The 19,016-nt window shown below is 34.9% G+C and overlaps 1 protein-coding gene across 1 annotated transcript in view; it reads left to right on the top strand.

The window, feature by feature from the left end:
- The first annotated feature begins 633 nt into the window (after positions 1 to 633).
- LOC138330573 (dynein axonemal heavy chain 10-like) overlaps positions 634 to 19,016 on the top strand; it is a 48,271-nt gene continuing 29,888 nt past the window's right edge. The window contains exons 1-20 of the mRNA XM_069278136.1: positions 634 to 740; positions 7,727 to 7,857; positions 8,600 to 8,753; positions 9,226 to 9,341; positions 10,028 to 10,147; positions 10,461 to 10,539; positions 11,233 to 11,376; positions 11,663 to 11,809; positions 12,329 to 12,517; positions 12,909 to 13,069; positions 13,563 to 13,794; positions 14,217 to 14,471; positions 14,768 to 15,043; positions 15,275 to 15,377; positions 15,847 to 16,025; positions 16,436 to 16,647; positions 16,951 to 17,107; positions 17,734 to 17,967; positions 18,288 to 18,410; positions 18,733 to 18,966. Coding sequence (XP_069134237.1) covers positions 648 to 740; positions 7,727 to 7,857; positions 8,600 to 8,753; positions 9,226 to 9,341; positions 10,028 to 10,147; positions 10,461 to 10,539; positions 11,233 to 11,376; positions 11,663 to 11,809; positions 12,329 to 12,517; positions 12,909 to 13,069; positions 13,563 to 13,794; positions 14,217 to 14,471; positions 14,768 to 15,043; positions 15,275 to 15,377; positions 15,847 to 16,025; positions 16,436 to 16,647; positions 16,951 to 17,107; positions 17,734 to 17,967; positions 18,288 to 18,410; positions 18,733 to 18,966 — 3,339 coding nt within the window. The 5' untranslated portion in view covers positions 634 to 647. The remainder of the gene's footprint in view (positions 741 to 7,726; positions 7,858 to 8,599; positions 8,754 to 9,225; positions 9,342 to 10,027; positions 10,148 to 10,460; positions 10,540 to 11,232; positions 11,377 to 11,662; positions 11,810 to 12,328; positions 12,518 to 12,908; positions 13,070 to 13,562; positions 13,795 to 14,216; positions 14,472 to 14,767; positions 15,044 to 15,274; positions 15,378 to 15,846; positions 16,026 to 16,435; positions 16,648 to 16,950; positions 17,108 to 17,733; positions 17,968 to 18,287; positions 18,411 to 18,732; positions 18,967 to 19,016) is intronic.

Here is a 19,016-nt window from a genome sequence, read left to right as displayed (position 1 = left end):
CAAAAAATACCCTGAAAAAACACTGAGTGTTTGGATGTCCCAGGTTCGAATCCTAGTCTGGCCGTTACATTTTCTCCTCTGCTGTTACAATAGTTAAGGACAGAACTTTGGGGGAACCTCGTCCAACTCCACAGCGAGACATAATCTGAAACCCAACCCCCTACTTCCAGGACAATAATCTGTCGCTCAGAAAGGAAGCAATCCACGTGTTGACATTTTCTCTGACATCATAGTGATCAAGCATGTAGAGTGCAGTGATGAATTATAATTATATTCCTTTTTTTGCACATAATTGTGTATGACACCACTAAAAATATCATTAAATTTATGTTAAATCACTTGAAAAGTTCAATTCAAAGTCATCGCAAACATTTTTTGGCTGTTTTGATTGATGCAAACATAAACATAGCACATGCATGTTATGTTACAGCAGCTTTCTGTATGTAACATTTATAAGTAAGTACCCAAAAAAAAAAAACATACTACATCGTTTTTTTAAAAGCTATTTTCTAGGTCCACACATGGTGTGCCTTACAAAAATAAATGGCCGTCTCGAAATCAAACACATTGTTACAAGTATCGTGACAATAATCTTTATATATATTTATACGCGTTCACTTCCGTTCCAATTCGTCGTCTGTTCCAAGATGGCGGCTGTTGACGATGATGACTTATTTGATGAAGAACATTTTGAGTCATTACTTGAGTTTCCACCCGAAGTTCAAGAAGCTATCGATCAGGTATTTAAAATGATACTCCTATGCATTCGTTGACATTTAATTTTAGTCTGCAAAATGTTTATTTTACACCATTATAGGATGTGCATGTCTTCAACTGTTCAGAGTTTTTGCCACTGTTTGCTGTTTGAACTAAAAACGAGAAAATTAACGTTATATTTTAGAGGTTTTCAAGATTTCTGAATTTTACTATTAGATGTGTGTATAATCCATCCATTTCTCGAGTTTTCTACTTCAATGATATATTTGCTACCATAATATATCATTGAACCTGACAATATACATAAAAAAGATCCGTAACTAGATACAACTCACTTGCCCTAACAAAATTATCAATAAAATAGATATCAATAGACTCAAAAAACAGTTTGTTTCCAGCTAGGATTTGAAAAGGCAGGGCGCTGGCAAAAAAAGGGCATTTTTTTCCCGCAGGACATAAAACTTTTTAGGTTGCATTTTATAATACGACATACAGCTAATATCAGAAACAACTGTATAATACGTATATCATTGCATCATAAGCATCAATGATTGTAATATCAATACCTATTATTATGGCATCAAGTAGACTTTGGAGTGTTTTGTGAATTCCTCCAAAATGTCTGAAGGACATAGAAAGAAAATTGTTGACAGTTTTAGATAATAATTTTGTTTATTTTTTATTTGGATTAACAGGATGGCCCCACAAAATCTGCTTTGTTTCAGTTACTGTAGTTGTCTCTGGTACTCTCTGTTGATTCCTTAAGTCTTACTTCAAGAACATCTTCCATATATTTGTTTTTTGTGCAATGTGTGTTGTCATTTACAAAGTCCATTCAGTCTCGCATCAAGTAACATTTACCAAATAAGTACATTCATTATAAATTGCCACAATTTGTTTTGTCTTTAAGTGATCATGTGTTTACCATTTTGTTTTCAGAATTTAGTTCTATCCATGTAGCTTGAATGGATTTACAGAATGAAAAGAGAAAAAACAAATATTCTTTCAATTAAATTAAATTTATTTAACAACTATATAGCTAGTAAAGTGTTTGAAAATATTATCCTCAGCTCCCTGTATATCTCACCATGCACTCAGTAACATACCTACACATCTCTCAGACATTACAAGTTATATCAAAATTAAAACAAACACACTTACATCCATGATATCAAGAAGTTAATAAATTGAAATTAAAAAAAATACATACAAATTGTAACTCAAGTTGCATGTCCAAATTAAGTAGTTATCAACAATTGTAAATGTGACTTCAAAAAGAGTATCTTTGATAAAAGTTATGTGTATATATAACCTAGGAAAATTGTGTCACTCCATTACACTAAATCAACTGACACACAATAAAATAAGGCTGGTTGTGAGGTGTCAAATGTGAAGCTAGCGCTGGACATCAGGGGAGTACTCAGTCCTCAGCATCAGATTTGTCATCTATGGGAGTAGAAGGAAGCTCTACAAATTAAAAAGAAAAACCAAATTATTAAACAATTTGGACCATTCTTCAAATGTTATTCTCAATGTTAATTTATTTGAAAATTACATGTCTCCTGATTAACGTTTAAGATAGGCCTACTGGTCATGAAATAAATAAGTATTTTATACGCAGTGAAACGAAAAAATACGGCTTATAGTAATACTTTTTGTTCAAATTAAGTTTAAATAAATGTATCAGAATTAAATGAGGAATTCGATGAAATAACTCCGTGTATTTTGATGATTTGTGCCTGGACTTAACGAAGCCATGCCTCACGGCTCACAGTACCATAAAATCTATAATTAAACGACAAATTACGCACGATATCAATTCCAAAGTGTTATCGGTGGCATCAGAATAATAAATCTCGCTTCTTGATCGATATAAAGCTTCTTATTTTGTGAATTTATTTACTTTTTGCACATCAAAGAAAATCCGGACACGCGAAAAATGTCCACGCGATTTTGAAGCGATCGAGGCAAAAATGTATCAAAAATATATGACGAAAATTGCATATAACTACATACCTGAAACATACACAAAAGAATCGTGACATTTCTTTGCCGATTTGTTGATTCTTGGCGAGATAAAAACATGTAAATTTGTTTATTGTGAGGTCGGATAAGTTGAATGACATCAATGATATGCGCGAGCATAACAGTAAAAGCAGGAAGTTTTGTGTTAGCTAGACTTGCTAAGTCCCGAATTTGGGCCGACGATATCGGGACAGTAATGGGGAACATCGAAAAAGGGGCAGGCGGCGATGGGGAAAAGGGCAGGGCGTTAGGAAAAGGGCAGGGCGCTGGGAATTAAGGGCAGGGCGCCGCGCCCAGCTTAAACCGACCTATCTGGGAAACACTGTCAAGGAAGGAATGTTTTGCAAATAACCAACATACTCAGCTACTAGAGGAAATGCAATAAAAACTTTAAGATGTCCTTCATGACTAACTAAACTCAAGCAGAAACGGATGTTGCCGGATACCGTGTGGTAAACCTATGGAATTGTCTTACCAAACCTGACGTAACTGAGAGCCACCAAATGTCAAGATTATTCAAAAGCAGACTGTAACACCCATTGGAAACCTCAACCAAGCATGTTCGCCACCTGACTGATGCTGTGAGGTTAAACCAAGGATCGTTTTCCATATAATTTAATATAAGGCCAAATCAGTTAAGTGACAATCTAATTACTAGGCCTAAAATTTTTAAGTATCTACCCAATTAAATCAAGTATTTTACGTTTAAGGTGTCCACAATCTAACTTACGATAAACCAAACTATTGTCAATCGATTGTCTGGGGAAAGCCCACGCCACAATTACCAACCAATTTATTTATATATTAATGCCAAATACTTGAGATGTTAATTGAATGATAAGGTGACCTTATTACCTCATGAGAATTCTAATCTATTTCCTACGGCTCCCACTCAATATGCTATACTAGCTTGTTTTACTTAGTGTATAGTATGGAACTGTAAATACGAACTAAACTTTTGATTTGGTGCGCCGCAACCGGAACTCAAAGTCTAGTCGGTGTAGGAGGGGTTAAAAAAACCCCTATCAGTCACCCGCATATCACGACCCCATCAATGCCTCGTCCAAAAGTCCTCCGGACCTTCCAAATGGCCCGAAAACCGGCGAATGACCTGCGAATATATCCGATACGGACCTAGCAGTCGTATAGGTCATCTGTAAGAGCATGGTGGCTACATATAACCCAGCTTATGGGTTACCAGTTTACCCATCTTAGTAAAGCGGTTACCTGTTATGATTAATCAAATAATTGTACCCCAATGTAGTAAAATTTATGTAAGAAAAATGCATGAATTTGGTTTTAAATACGGTTTGTTATATCTAAAAAGGGGCTAATGTAGTTGACATTGCACCAGTACGAGACTTAACAGGACTTTTAAGTCAAAGCCTTAAGATGTATCGGCATCGACATGTAAAGATGTTTATAAACTATCATAACTCAACAGTGTCTAGATATGTTTCTAACAGATAACAAATAGAATATTTCACTCTGACAATCAAAATACTATCGATATGTTAGAAAGATGTCAAAACAATCCAAATGGAATATGCAATATACGGCAATCTTGTTTGTATCAGAAGCAAGAGAAAACTAGGCAACATCCAATGCTATGCAAAAATAAGCCGCAAATCTTTGCCCGTCAGCGTTGGCTCCAGGTTTGGGTTACATCACGGCTGACTTGCGGTGCACGTTGAGAACAGACACATTATATATTGGACCTACTACTTTATAGTGCGTTGTTCTTGAATAAGTTAAAAATGAAAACCTACGTACACTTAAATTTAAATGCGTCATACTGATAACACATTTTATTAAAAAGAACAGAATGTTTCAACATCTCTCCGTAGCTGATAACAAGAATTAAAACATGTCGGCCTACATGGAGGCACGATACTTTTCCCTGCGGGACACAATTTCAAAGTCCAATGGGGTTACTGGATGTGTATTGGAATCTAAAATGCTCACTCCACATGTGAATGGTTAATAGAAGCTTTCGCTCGACGCGGCCTTCCGTCTCAACGCAGAAGAGCAGCGCTCTGTATTATAACAAAATGGGGACAAACATCATGGTCCTCAATTTTGTAAAAGTCACAAAATAAACCCCCTCCTCCAATGCTTACTATAGGTGCCAAAAATAGAAACCTAGTACTTACACTATTGCAACCAGGTCATTTGCACTGGAAAATTCCAATGATATCAACGACACTGAAATCAATGTATAGCACCTTTATTGACAATCTAACAACAAAGTGAAGACTACATAAGGCGTGATCATTATTGCGGATTATACCAATCACCATATCGGTTTTTTTGGCAGTGTATCGACGATCCAGACCCAAACATGCTGTAATAGACGGGGGGGGATTTAGGTCTGTCAGTCCGCTTTAAACAACTCACTAGGGCGACCCAAACTTGTATTAGTTTATAGACAGAAGAAATTTCCAAACTAAATTTAGTATTCTAAAAACATCATAGCGAGAATGTCAGACATTTCAACTCAAAAGGAAGTGTTTTTACAAGCATCTGTGGTCAAGCTATATGGATGAGAAATTGCATTTGTCAGAACTATGAATACGACTTGCCATCATTTAAGTTAACCACAGACATGAATTAACCGAGATTCAAATGTTTGGTAGATGTTTTTTCCTTGGTTAAAGAAGATTTTATCAGTATTGGTCTTTTATTGGTACACTATTCAAAATTACAATGTGTCAACTGAATTGTGCAATAAGAGGTCCACTGTATGCGGCAATAATGGAATCGTGTAGGGTTTCAGTGAATTCGTCAATACTCATCGTATCGGTTTATAGTCCTTCCAATACCAATGCCCCTAAGACAACAGATTTGGTTATTTCACACACAGAAGCAGAGATTCATCTTTGAATCATGTTGTAAGGTAATTCTAATAAATAATGAACGCCCATTTTGGATAATTAATTTTTTAAAACAAACCTTCTGGCGTGTTCTGGTCACATAATTACCTCAATTGAGTATCTTATTGATTTACTGGCTAACAGGTAACTGTTACGCAAAGGGGTAACTGTGACCCAGAAAAAGCAGGGTTAACAGTTGTGCCAAACCCCTGTTTAATTTGTCCTAATAATGAACACTAGAAGCGTAAGAATATCTGCTCTGTCACTGTGTGGTCATTTCGGATACATTGGGTGGTAGTTACTTTCGTCACGGGGTCAAAATCATTTCTAGCTTTTTTTCTGTAACATGATAGGAGAACAAATAAGCTCCAGACCGGATTGCGAACACCAGGGACCTCTTCCGAACGAGCCCGACGTGCACTACGCTGAGGCTACCTTGTCACCGATGAATCAACCCAGATCCAATCCCGCTACATGCCTCCCGCCTTTCTTCAGTTACCTTCGCCCTCAAAGACTAACACGACAACCGCTACACCACTACTGGGGTTATTTTAGTTGGGCACAAATGAAACATGTAGCGGCCAGACTGGGGATTCGGCCCAACACTAGTGCTCTACCCAATCCCCTACACCAGATGATTGGAACCCCAGTCCAGACCATTCATTCAACAATTCCATATAGTAACATTATATACAGTATTTGTCAGTATAATTGTTTTTATTGAAGTGCTATGTCCTACCTTCAGAAAATGCTGTACATTCCAAATGCAGAAAATATAAGTGTCGAATATAAAAGTGCACAGGTGACCAGTGCTGGCAGGGGTTTTGCCAGGCCTTTATAGGGTCCGGTAAACTGACCCATTCCCAATTGAAAAATAGCACTGTATTTTCCCAAATTCAGTCACTATTTTCCCAATCATGGCATTAAGATGGGAAACACCATTTTTTAATAGTGTACGTTCGCAGATCCACAACTTTTTGGACTTTGCAATCAAACGCACCCGAAAAATGGCGGCCATGACAGGTGAGTCGGCTGGCCGAGAGCGCTGGTAAACTAACCAGGGTATGGACGCAAAACATCAACCAGACATAAAAATAGGATTATAAATGGCAATCACCAATTAATTAAGACTTCATGCACAATATCTTGGGTCCTGCCAGTTGGTATTTTTGGCACGTGGACCACTTTCACTTTCAGTGTGGTAAGTGACAGTAGGTTTGAGGTTTCGTCTGCTATTCAATTTGTTAAATATCGGTTGTAAATTAAAAATTTTGTTAGAATCCATACATTGTAGTTTGTGTATAAATGTAGCATGTTTCATTTTCAAACGTCTTTGACAATTTACATAAGCCTCATGTATTTGCATTTTGCCATAATTTCTGCTTTGATCAGTTACATTTGCGCGTTTCAAGTGTTTTATTTTGGACGCTCCATCGTCGACAGAGCATAAACAATACTCATCATTTGAACTATAATTTGTGTTTAATTGTGTATGTTTATGTCTAATTATCACATAATATAATATAAAATATTTTTTGGGATGCAATAAATTTGTTTTCATGTTTTTATCTTGAAGTAAAAGTAGAAGCTCAAACTTTTTAATGGTGGTAATGGTGTACAGAAAGCAAGTTATGGAACTGAACAAAAAATACTAATTCGTCTGCTCTTTTTTTTTGATAGAGAAAAAAAATACTGTTCGTCAGCGGTGGAGTATACATATCTTAACATGCAATATAAATTACATGCAGCATTAAAAATCATTAACATGGTAAATTTATCATTTTTTATTACTGAACACTGACTCAATAGTTAGTTAATGAATATTTTGAGTCATACTTAAATTAAAATGATGATGATAATTTCCTAATTTTTTAAAAACACCGTTAATATTTTCCCAATTTTTGCTCAGGGTCCTTTTCCCAAAATAGCTGGCAAAAACCCTGGCTGGGATGTCCCAGTGTCAAGATGTCTATGATATGTGGTATGTTGCAAAAATGAGTTACAGTAAACCCAAAGCATTAATGAATGCTGCTGTTTTGTTTTAGTCATGCTGGAGTTTCTTCATAATTCCTATATATAGTTATGACTGTTCTTACTTTTATGTTTAACAGGTGTTGCCAAGTGATGACCCTCTGGATAAAGCAGACTTTAATCCTATTGACTACATCAATACTCTGTTCCCTACAGAGCAGTCTTTAGCAAATATTGACGACGTTGTTGGGAAAATTAGACACAAGATCAGGTATTTTTGATACATGCATTGCTTTAAAGTTATATTTCATGTCATTTTCACTCCAACAAACTGTTGTAAAACATGCAATGTGTGAATATGGATGCATATATATGATGCTTCAGAGTATAAGCACCAACATACCATTCAGATTGAGGGAAGAAATATCATGCATTTTAAAAGCGGCCACAGTTCAAAGTCATGTTCAAAACCGTCAGGTAATATTGGAAACCTGAGTTGCATCATGTGACTGACATCTGCGATACCCGTACGTACAGATCAGAACCTCTCAAGTCGCATCATATGACCAACATCCGCGATACCCATACACATTTGAATAGAATGGAGCGGCTCAGAGACTTTCGAGCTATTTTACATGTGTATACAAGAAGTGATATATTTTATATGATTACGAACTTTACAAAAGTTGTTAAAGGTTTTTATGAAACTCTATTTATCATATCAAATAAATTCAGTTTGAAACAATTTTGTACAATTTAACCTTGTCAAGTCAAACTTAAATATTAACATGGATGCTGTGTTAAATTCAAAGTAATTGGTTGATTCGGATGAAACTTTCAAAGTTCTATAGTTACTCAGATGAAATATTACCATCATCTAACCACAAATTTAACTAATCAGATGCATACTTGTGTCCTCTTTAAAATATGAAGTAATAACTAAGTATTTTTGTATTTTGATAAATTGTAGAAAGATGAAAATAAATTATGATGCGTTTCTATTATATCTACAGGAGGCTAGACGATGATATCCGTACTGTTGTTCGAGGTCAGACCAATGTGGGAGTGGATGGTAAATTAGCATTAGAGGAGGCACAGAAAGCCATTCAGGAACTTTTTGCTAAGATCATTGACATCAAGGACAAAGCAGAAAAGTCAGAGGAAATGGTAAATTTTGTCAAGATTTGAAAGAATATCTGGCTTTTTGCATGTGAAAAATTGCTTAAAACTATGATCTTTAATTATTTCACATTGATTGTAAATAATTTACTTCCGATGGCCATGATATTAATACAAAGTGTAACTAAAGTAAGGGAAGTGGAGGATACCAGAGTGTTCAGAGGTGAAGCTGAAAGGCTTTATTTAACCATTACACCATTCCAACACCCCACAAAAATATTGGTTCCAAGACCTTTTTAAATTACTGTAAACATATTTGTTTTGTCAAAAATTCAGTCCTTCAATCACCATAATGGCTATATCAATGATGTACATAATATACAAAATAGCACAATCATATTTTATGGCTGTTATTCTGTCACAAAAAGTTTGATAATAAGATTACCTCTGAAATATGTTTACAGAAACTGATATATATATCTGTACAAGTTATAATTGTATAACATTGTTATTTTTTCAGGTCAAAGAAATCACAAGAGATATTAAACAGCTTGATCATGCTAAAAAGAACCTGACTGGGTCCATAACAACACTGAACCATTTGCATATGCTGGTTGGGGGTGTTGATTCTCTTACGTAAGTCTATCATTTATAAACTAAGTCCAAATGTGGAATATGTGTGGCATTATTATAGTCATTTCTCATATACTTTAAATTGGGTTTCTTTGCGTCTCATTGCTGTATACATATTACATAATATATATGTAACATAATACACTTACATCACATAATTGCTTTCAGACTGGAAAAGATTCTCACTAGACTCTTCCAAATTCTTAATACTTATGCTGGAATTGACACAGTTTAGAAATTAGACTAAGACTTGTGATTTCGCTCCACTATGATACAAATTATAGGGTGTCATGAAGTATTGTAGTGCATGGAGCTGAGTTAGATTGCTTGATGTGTTTTGTAGAGTGTCTTAGTGGAGTAATATTACAATTTTGATTAGTCAGATTAGAAATGACTTTCAATTATTTTTTTTTTTTTAAATCTATGATTTCATTACTCAGTTGTATATAAAATTATGATTCATTTTTATCCCTAGATTGAGTAACCTGTAACCTAGGATTATCTAAAACCTATGTGATATTTACTGTTAATATCATTTTTCAGGTGGGAATTTTGAAATATTTATTCTGAAAGATTAATCAAATGAAAGAACTTTGCTTAATTGTTGAAGAATAAAGAAATGTTGAAGCATAATAAATGATCAATTATTAATATATTTTCACCATGACATCGTTTTATAATTGATGCAGGTCTCTGACGCGCAGAAGACAATACGGCGAGGTTGCTAACCTATTACAGGGTGTACTGAATGTTTTAGACCACTTCCAAAGGTACATGGGCATTCCACAGATAAAACAACTGGCCGATAGGTAGGTACCAAATGTATAAACCATCAAAACTCTTTGTTAGGAAATGTTAAAGCTATTTGAAAAAAATGGCATGTCCAATATTTACATTGTATGTAAGAATATTATTTTCATATTTTGTTTTAGCTACAGACATAAAAATGTTTTCTTGGATTGATCAAATATTTTAACATTTTTTTTTTTCGTTTGTCAACAGATATGCTGAATTTCCCTCATTTCTCCATAAGCTGATATTTAACACTTAATTCATTCATTATCAGTAATGTGTGATTATTCGTCACAATTTTTTCTGAGGTTTTGCTATTTTTATTTCTAGAGTGAAACAGATCCAAACTGAGCTTGGGACTCAGATAAAGGCTGATTTTGAGGAAGCTTTTCAGGGGGCTGGGGCTAAGGTAAGGCTAAACATGTGTACAATGTACATCAAAATAGTCACTGATTACAGTATTATTACTTATATGTGTGCCTGTTGAACTTACACATTTTCCAGTATTGATGTACAAAATAAGGATGTTAAGACTAATTAACTAAACTTTGATCCGCTATTATCAGAATTTAATTTTCAGTTTTTGTTTTTTTTTAATCTTAATGTTCATTACTGAACTTATGTTTCTCTAGAATATGTTCATAGACACTACAAAATATCATATTTAAAAAAAAAAAAAGTAAGTACTAAATAAAAGAAAAGATTTTGAGATAATTATATAAAGAAGTCATTGCAATTTCTTTGTTGACTAAATGAATTTCACGCCTTTTCCTGGCATATGATATGTTGTCCTGCTTTTCTTTTTCTTTTTTTTTTTTCAGTACAAATATTTTATTCCCCCAGCTGTATATGATGTGTATATACATTTGTGGCATTGCAACAAATATATATACACATCATTGTATTGGTAAGAGCTGCCAGGGTTGGGGTGCCCTGGAGTCAACTCCTCGAACAATATTGTCCTCGCACAGGAGAGCTCTCGCACAGCATGCAACAATTTAAATAATAAAAATAATTTTTGAAAGCAATGATAGTTAAGGGTCAAAAAACTTTTTAAGAAAATTACATGTCAATTGAGTATTCTGGTTGTCCTACTTTTCAGTATGGTCCAGGTAATCAGCGCCAGTTAAAGGAGGCATGCTTTGTAGTCAGTGTACTGGACAGTAAAGTCAAGAAAGACCTCCTTAGCTGGTTTGTGAAGCTACAACTCTCGGAATACTTGGTGTTGTTTGGAGAGAACCAGGATGTAAGTTGTATTACTTTGTACAGTGATATCCACATACTACAAGATTGAGCAGACCATCATTTTCCATCCTAATTAATTGCCTATTCACGTTAGATAACATATATCAGAAACACTAGTGACTTGTAAATGCTTTTAGCAAATCTTATTCTAAAATTATTTCAAAGCTTTAAGTTTTGTCAACTTCATTAAAATATCTATCAAAAGAAAGCATATCAAAACTTCATTAAAATATTTATCAAAAGAAAGCATACCAAATTCAAGCTTAAAAAGATTGATTATATTGTAGGTAGCTTGGTTGGACAAGATTGACCGGCGGTACACGTGGATTAAGAGGACTCTTGTGGACTTTGAGGAGAAGTTTGGTCACTTGTTTCCTCCTGACTGGGAGGTTAGTGAGAGGATATGTGCTGAATTCTGTGAAATTACCAGGTATGTAACTTAACAAAGTGTAATTAATGGGATTATGTTTTAATGTGATAGTTCTCACTCATTCCTGTCTCTATATTGACTCCTGGTATATTTCATAACAAATTAAACTGAAGACTCTGTATGCAGCCACAGATGAGAAGGTAGCTTGGTACCTGAAAAGTACATCAAAAGAATCAACTTAATCGAACACTGTGGTTACCTGTGTCTCTTTGAAGTTGGGCGTCACTGTCTCTGTATATATCGTGCTTTAACAATCCCTATATTTATTGAAAGCCTGCAATTCATCATTTTGATAGTAGCTTAATCTTCTAATAATGTAATCTAGATTAGTAGGTCTTGCACTGGTTTAATTAGATAGAACTTTGACAGACATAATTCCTTATTGATTCATATTTTTATGCCATACTATCATCGCTATGAAATGGTGGTTGGGGTGGGGGTTTACCCTTTCTCATCTCGTCTCAATGCGATATATATATAATTATGAAGCAGAGACATTTCTGGTCGCTGTTTTGTTTTACAGGAATACTATGAACATGTAGAAAAAGAACGTAGCAAGGACTTTGAGATCCTGGCTAGGAAGTACCGTGCTATCGGCCCTCTACTCACCAAGATGGAGGGATTGGTAGTACATACCAACTCAGGGCGATCACCAAAACTCAGTCAGTATTATGCCTACTGGGAGCGCAAAGTCTACGACGCACTCAGCAAGGTAAGATATGATAGATAATTAGAGTATTTAATCAAGAGTACCGATTAAAAAATGCTCTTTTACTTATAGATCCTCTTAATTGTACCAGATTTACTGAACAGATAGAGTTTTGTTTAAATAAAATAATTTGTTTTTATTCATTTCACAATAACAAGACTTTCTTATCACCTTTAGAGGAAATTTTCTACAGAACTATTGTCAATCACATCTATATGAATTTTAATGATCTAATGATTTTTTATGATAAAGTTGAACAATTCTTTTAAATATCTTTAATAATATGAAAAATGCAAGATATGAAAAATAAATTTGAATGAATTTTAAAAGTTCTAAATAATTCAGATCTAATATTATTTTTCTTAAAAAATTGTTTTTTTCTTTCCTGGAATAGCTGATCTTGAATAACCTACGTCGATTTGAAACTGCATTGAGGTCAGATCGACCCTTATTCCAAGTTGAAACACTTTTAGCTCCCCCTGATGTAGTGCTTCACCCTCAGGCCAACGAAGTATACAAACTAACTCTGCAGTGTGTCCGCGACTGTGTGGAAGGGTAAGACCTTATATTTAATAGTCTGTTAAATTTGATTTGTAAATAAGACATGGTCCATTACTTTGATTTATAAATAAGAAATCGTCTGTTAAATTTTATTCGTTACGTTACACTTATCATCAATATTTGACAAAAATGTATGATATGCTTGCCATATGTATGCCTCTTCAATGATGTCGCGATATGGTGTTATTAATATCTGTCCCGTCTTGTTCTATCCAGTCCTGTGCTATTTCTATTTCATATGGAGGCAGAGACAATTACAACTTCTAGATATTTCTAGTGTAAATTTGTTTATTCATAACTTAATATTTATAAGTTAACTCATTCATCCCTGAAAATTCATAATGAACTGATCCAGCTTGTCAATCAGAATAGTCCAAATGTGTCATCAGGGGAGAATGAGTAAAGCAAATGAAGAAAATAATATATTTTTCGTTTTCAAATTTCTTTAGTTCTATATGATGAAAATTATTTTATATATTTCATAAAGGACCAAAAGTTTTGTGCGCTGGATGAACGGAACATGTATAGAGACACCACCACAGAAAGTGGAGGGAGAGGATGAAGCATATGTGTTCAGCTTTTTTACGGACATTTCTGTGAACCCAGAAGTGATAGACTATGTACAGGGTATCCAGAACAATATCAAAAACACTCTCACCAACATGACCCGCTACCTCAACAGATGGAAGAAGTACCGCAGCATCTGGAAGGTGGACAAGGTGAGAGGGAACAAAATTGTTATTGGTGTACAGGGGAAAAAAAATATAAATTTCATTCACATATTTTAGATTTATCTGTCCTTGTGGGTAGTAGGTATTGAGTTTTACATGATGTTTTTATGAGTGTAACGTCATAGTTTTCAAAGAAAATGGCAAAATTTTGCTCACAACATAATGACGTCACAATCAATACCTACCCACAAGGGAGATAACTCTATAATGTACAAGGATAAAACAGTGAAATGAAAATATAAAACTTTTTAAAATTTTGTCAGATATTGATTTCCATCTCTTGACCTTGGCTTTGAAGCATTTGGTAGTTGCCATGAAGTACTGACCAAAAAGTTGGTGGTTTCCTCAAGTTACTCACCACTAAACAAAAAAGCAAAATATACTCATTCAAAAATTACTTTTCTTGCCAGCAAACCATAGCAGATAAGTGGTATCAGAAGGGCCCAAGTGTGGTTGCCTTTGATGACAAACTCCAGTACTACTATAAGACGATAGATGAGGTGGAAGGGTTACCACTAGTCAAGGACCAGGAATGTGTCCGTCTCCATATGGGACCTCTCGCCTCCTCCGTCAAAGACCACGCCAAGCAGTGGATCTCGCATCTCGGCAAGATTCTCCGGGACTCTGCAAAGGAATCTCTCTATGGTCTCCGGGACAATCTGGATGTAAGCTTCCATAATGAATTATTATATTGATAAGGGATTCTTATGATCAAAATTTTTGTTTCTCAAGAATTTCCGTTATCATGTGTTGACAGAAATCAGTTTCTCAACTTTTAAGGTAACATTTTTGCCATCGCCTTGACAGACGCAATTTATTTTTGACATCAATTTGAATTTGTTCAATTGAGTGTCATATAACATGTATTAGCAAGTATTAAATTTTATTTAATATTTTTTGTTTCTTTGTATCCATAATCAATTAATAGAAGTTAGTAATAATCTTTATTGTATCAATGCAGGATAAGTCAGATGACCTTGACTCAACCCCAAGCAGTCTTGAAGACCTCAAGTTTGTGTTGACAACAATTTCTGATATCAAGACGATGTCATTGGAAGTTGAGGGTAAAATCCGTGATATTCAGGAAAGGTACCGAACACTCTCCATGTATGACATAGAAGTGACAGATGAAGAGAAGGAAATCCAGCAAAATCTTTCACAAATCTGGGACGACCTCGTCTGGAAATCCAAAAACATTGACGCAAGTCTATTCATGGTGAAGAAGAGATTTACAGAGGTAAGAAATTCTTGTTCTGGTTCATACTCATGTAGAAGTTAAAGGAAAAAAGGTTGGGTGGGGAGGACTAAAAATTCTGTTAAATTTCTTTTTTATATCTATACCATCATCAGAGTTAATTAAATGAATCTTAATATTGTTCAGATGTTGAACATTCAGACTTAAATCAAATTGTACAGATGTCGTCAAAATAAGAAAATATTTAGATTTTGTTATTATCCCTTTGTTTAGATAACACAAGACCAGATTAAGGAATTCAAGAAAGCCCTTGAGGAATTCTCCATACGCTTTTATGAGAAGGGTCCAGGAGCTGTTGGCACTAATCTGGACAAAGGTATGTAAACAATGTTTTATAAAGTTATAGAAACACAGTTCTTACACAATTCTTAACAACTTGACTTCAGTTGTGGATTAACAATTCTATATCAGAATTATAATAAAAACATGGATATTGCATAATTAACATCAGATTAGCTATTTGATTATATGGGGTGTCATGTTCTCAATGATAAAAATGACTGTCAAAGTCTTCAAAGTCTGATAAAGAAAAATTCTCCCATGCAAAGTATATTATTAAAAAAAAATGTGTTACAAAAATTTAGCAATTTTATTTATGATGAAAATAACAACATGGCCAAATATTTACAAACACAAATCGTGAAATGAAACACTCACAAGTATATGTATGTTTACTGTATTCTTGTGTGAAGAGTTCAAATTCTGAAAATAATGTTTTAGAAATTAATGCAGACTTGTGATAACTTGTTCTTGAGCTTGAATGATATTAATGATTATGATATCAGGTCTGGAGTTGATGAAGACGTTCCGTGGAGAGGTAGCAGACTACGAGACAGACCGACAGGAACTAGCCAATGCTGAGAAACTGTTTGACTTACCAATCACCATGTACCCCGACCTACTGGAGGTGCAGAAACAGATGAAGGGGCTGGAGATGGTTTACGCTCTCTATGAGGAACAAACGGTGTGTTTACATGGATTTTTTTCCTATTTCCATTTTTAAACTTTTTTTTTCATAAAGGAAACTAATTAGTGTTTTCAAAATCCAGTCCACACATTCTCTACGCATTTGGTCATCCTCAAATTGTACTTTTCCAAATCTCCATGACATTGTATTCTTTTTGTGCTTTAATCTTGGAAAGAAAAATTAATGATATTAATAGAAAATGGCATGCTAGTTGTAGAGTTTCAGACTTTGTACAATGTTATCTATCCTATTCAATCCTGTCACGTCCTATCACATCTTGTTGCATCCTATTCCATTTTGATATGTGTATTACAGCATTACAGACAGGTGTGTGGTAATCACTTATTACCTTTAAATTTGAAATAATCTGTCACACTGTGATAATATTCAAACATTGTGTATTGTAGGCTGCCAGAGAAGGCTGGTCAGAGACACTCTGGTCCAACCTCAACGTCCAGGTCCTACAGGACGGAATCGAAGGCTTCCTCAAACAGCTCAGGAAGATGCCAAGAGACGTCAAGTCACTTCAGGCCGCTCGTGCTCTAGAGTCGAAGATGAAGGAATTCCGCGATTCTCTCCCCTTGTTTGTTGATCTCAAACATGAAGCTCTACGTGAACGGTGAGATAAGTTTCTGCAATGTGTATATAACGAACTATGCTTATGACAAAGTGATTTTGTTGGTCCCCAGAGGTTCGTTATAACTGTTTTACTGTATCATCATATATTGTTTTTTCCTTTCTATATATTCTGTCAGTGCTAATTTCCCAACATGAAATGGGAGTTAGTGTTTTCTATACCTATATCTTACAGACATTTCTAGTTTCAATTTAGAATCAAAAGTATGATAAATATATTCATTATAGACCCTTAACGATCAACCACAACACATGTTTGGTATTGCACTTGTACCTTTTTGTCCAGCCATTGGAAGGAGCTGATGAACAAGACAGGACAGAAGTTTGATATCAATCCAGAGACCTTTACTCTGGCTAACGTGTTCGCTATGGAGCTGCAGCGATTCCAGGAAACTATCATAGAAATTGTGACAGCAGCCAGCAAAGAAATGGGTATCGAAAAGGTTAGCGTCAACACCTGTAATATCAACATCGTACAATTTATAATTTGTATTGTTTATTTATCTTTAATTTCTAATATAGCGGTAATCTGTAGCGTTTGTCACATCAAAAAATTTGCGCTAAGCTGAGAAGGGCTATATACACTTGTATCTGTATTTTCTGTTAGTTAGTCCATGCATAAATTATTTCAAAGGCACAAAGTCATCATTACGTTGAAACTTGTTCGAAATAATCTTACACTGAAATATAATTGTGACCAATTAAGTATGCATATATATATTCTGTAAACATGGAAATTTACGAGAGGGGGAAATTTTCGCTTATTACACGAATGTTGCGTGATCACGAAAATCCCCCCTGCGCATGATATTTTATTTATGTATGAACTTTGTTGTTAAAAGTCTTATTTTCCCCAAAATTAATATAAATTCTCAAAGTCATAACACAAAAATTAGAATGGAAATAATTATTTAAAACTGGTTTTAAAACTGTTAACTGAAATTTCTTATTTGATAATATTTCTATGTTCTATGTCAAGATTGTACCACAGGATATGATATTGCTACTGAATTCTGACATAATTTCTTAGCATATGATTACAGTCTCATTCCATTACTCCTGTTTGTAGGGTGTTAAAGAGGTAGAAGAGATGTGGAGCAGTATGAAGTTCACCATCGTCCCATACATGAAAGGAACATCAAACCGTGGCTACATTCTTGGTGCCATTGACGACGTTCTTCAGAACCTTGACGACAGTGCCATGAATCTTCAGAGTATGGCTGCCTCACGCTTTATTGGCCCATTCGCAAATTCCGTCCAGAACTGGGAGAAGAGTTTGTCACTGGTTTCAGAAGTTTTGGATGTAAGTTTCTGTTAAACCAGCATCTTCTATGCCATTTATGATTAATTATCTAAAGATAATATAACTCACACACACAAAATCACCTAAAGAAGTAAGATATTACAGATACTATTTCTGACTTATATTAAATATTAAGTTTTCTCCAGAAAATTGGGACTTATAAAACCCCCAAATTTTTATGCAATTGGATTATTTTGTGAGTAACTTCTAACATTTGCTAATTTTGTTATGTAAGTTGAAAAGAAAATATAACTAAGCATCTCTTAAAGATGCTCGACAGAGGATAAATAATATGTCTTTGTGTATCATTTTATCTGTAGGTATGGATGGTGGTCCAGAGAAAGTGGATGTACCTGGAGGGAATCTTTATTGGTGGTGATATCCGATCACAGCTGCCCGAGGAGGCGAAAAAGTTTGACCAGATTGACAAAACTTTTAAAAAGGTAATTTATGTCATACCAGTGTTGTTGTAGTTGCAGCCCCTTTCTGTTATGTCCAACTGAATTCAATGTTGTCAGTGAAACATGTTTTGGACACAGGAAACATTTCAGCCTTATTTTATGATTGGATTGCAATTTTTAATCAAATACCAAAAAAGTGGACTTTATATTCCCGATATAAATGTATAGATTAATCTATATCGTATCGGAACAAAATACCACCACTTTTTTCAGAGTTTAAAAAGTCTCCTAGATGACAGGTATGGTTTTTGATATCTAGTAATGAAATAAAAGTTTATAATGAATTGCCTGTTGTTTTGTATAGATCATGACAGACACCCACAAAACACCAACAATCAAAACAGCCTGCCACGTACCGAACCGTCTGCAGGACCTGGAGAGCCTTAGCATGGGACTGGAGAAATGTCAGAAGTCACTTAACGACTACCTTGACTCCAAACGTAACGCCTTCCCACGATTCTTCTTCATCTCGGACGATGAGTTGCTGAGTATTCTAGGTAGCAGTGATCCAAACTGTGTACAGGAGCACATCATCAAGGTAAATAGACAATGTTTGGGGGACTTTGCTTTGGTCGCAAAAAATATTAA

The sequence above is a fragment of the Argopecten irradians genome, chromosome 9, assembly GCF_041381155.1.
Source record: "Argopecten irradians isolate NY chromosome 9, Ai_NY, whole genome shotgun sequence".
In the NCBI taxonomy this organism is placed as follows: Eukaryota; Metazoa; Mollusca; class Bivalvia; order Pectinida; family Pectinidae; genus Argopecten; species Argopecten irradians.
The sequence above is the reverse complement of the archived record's forward strand: the minus strand, read 5'-3'. Positions and strand labels throughout refer to the sequence as shown.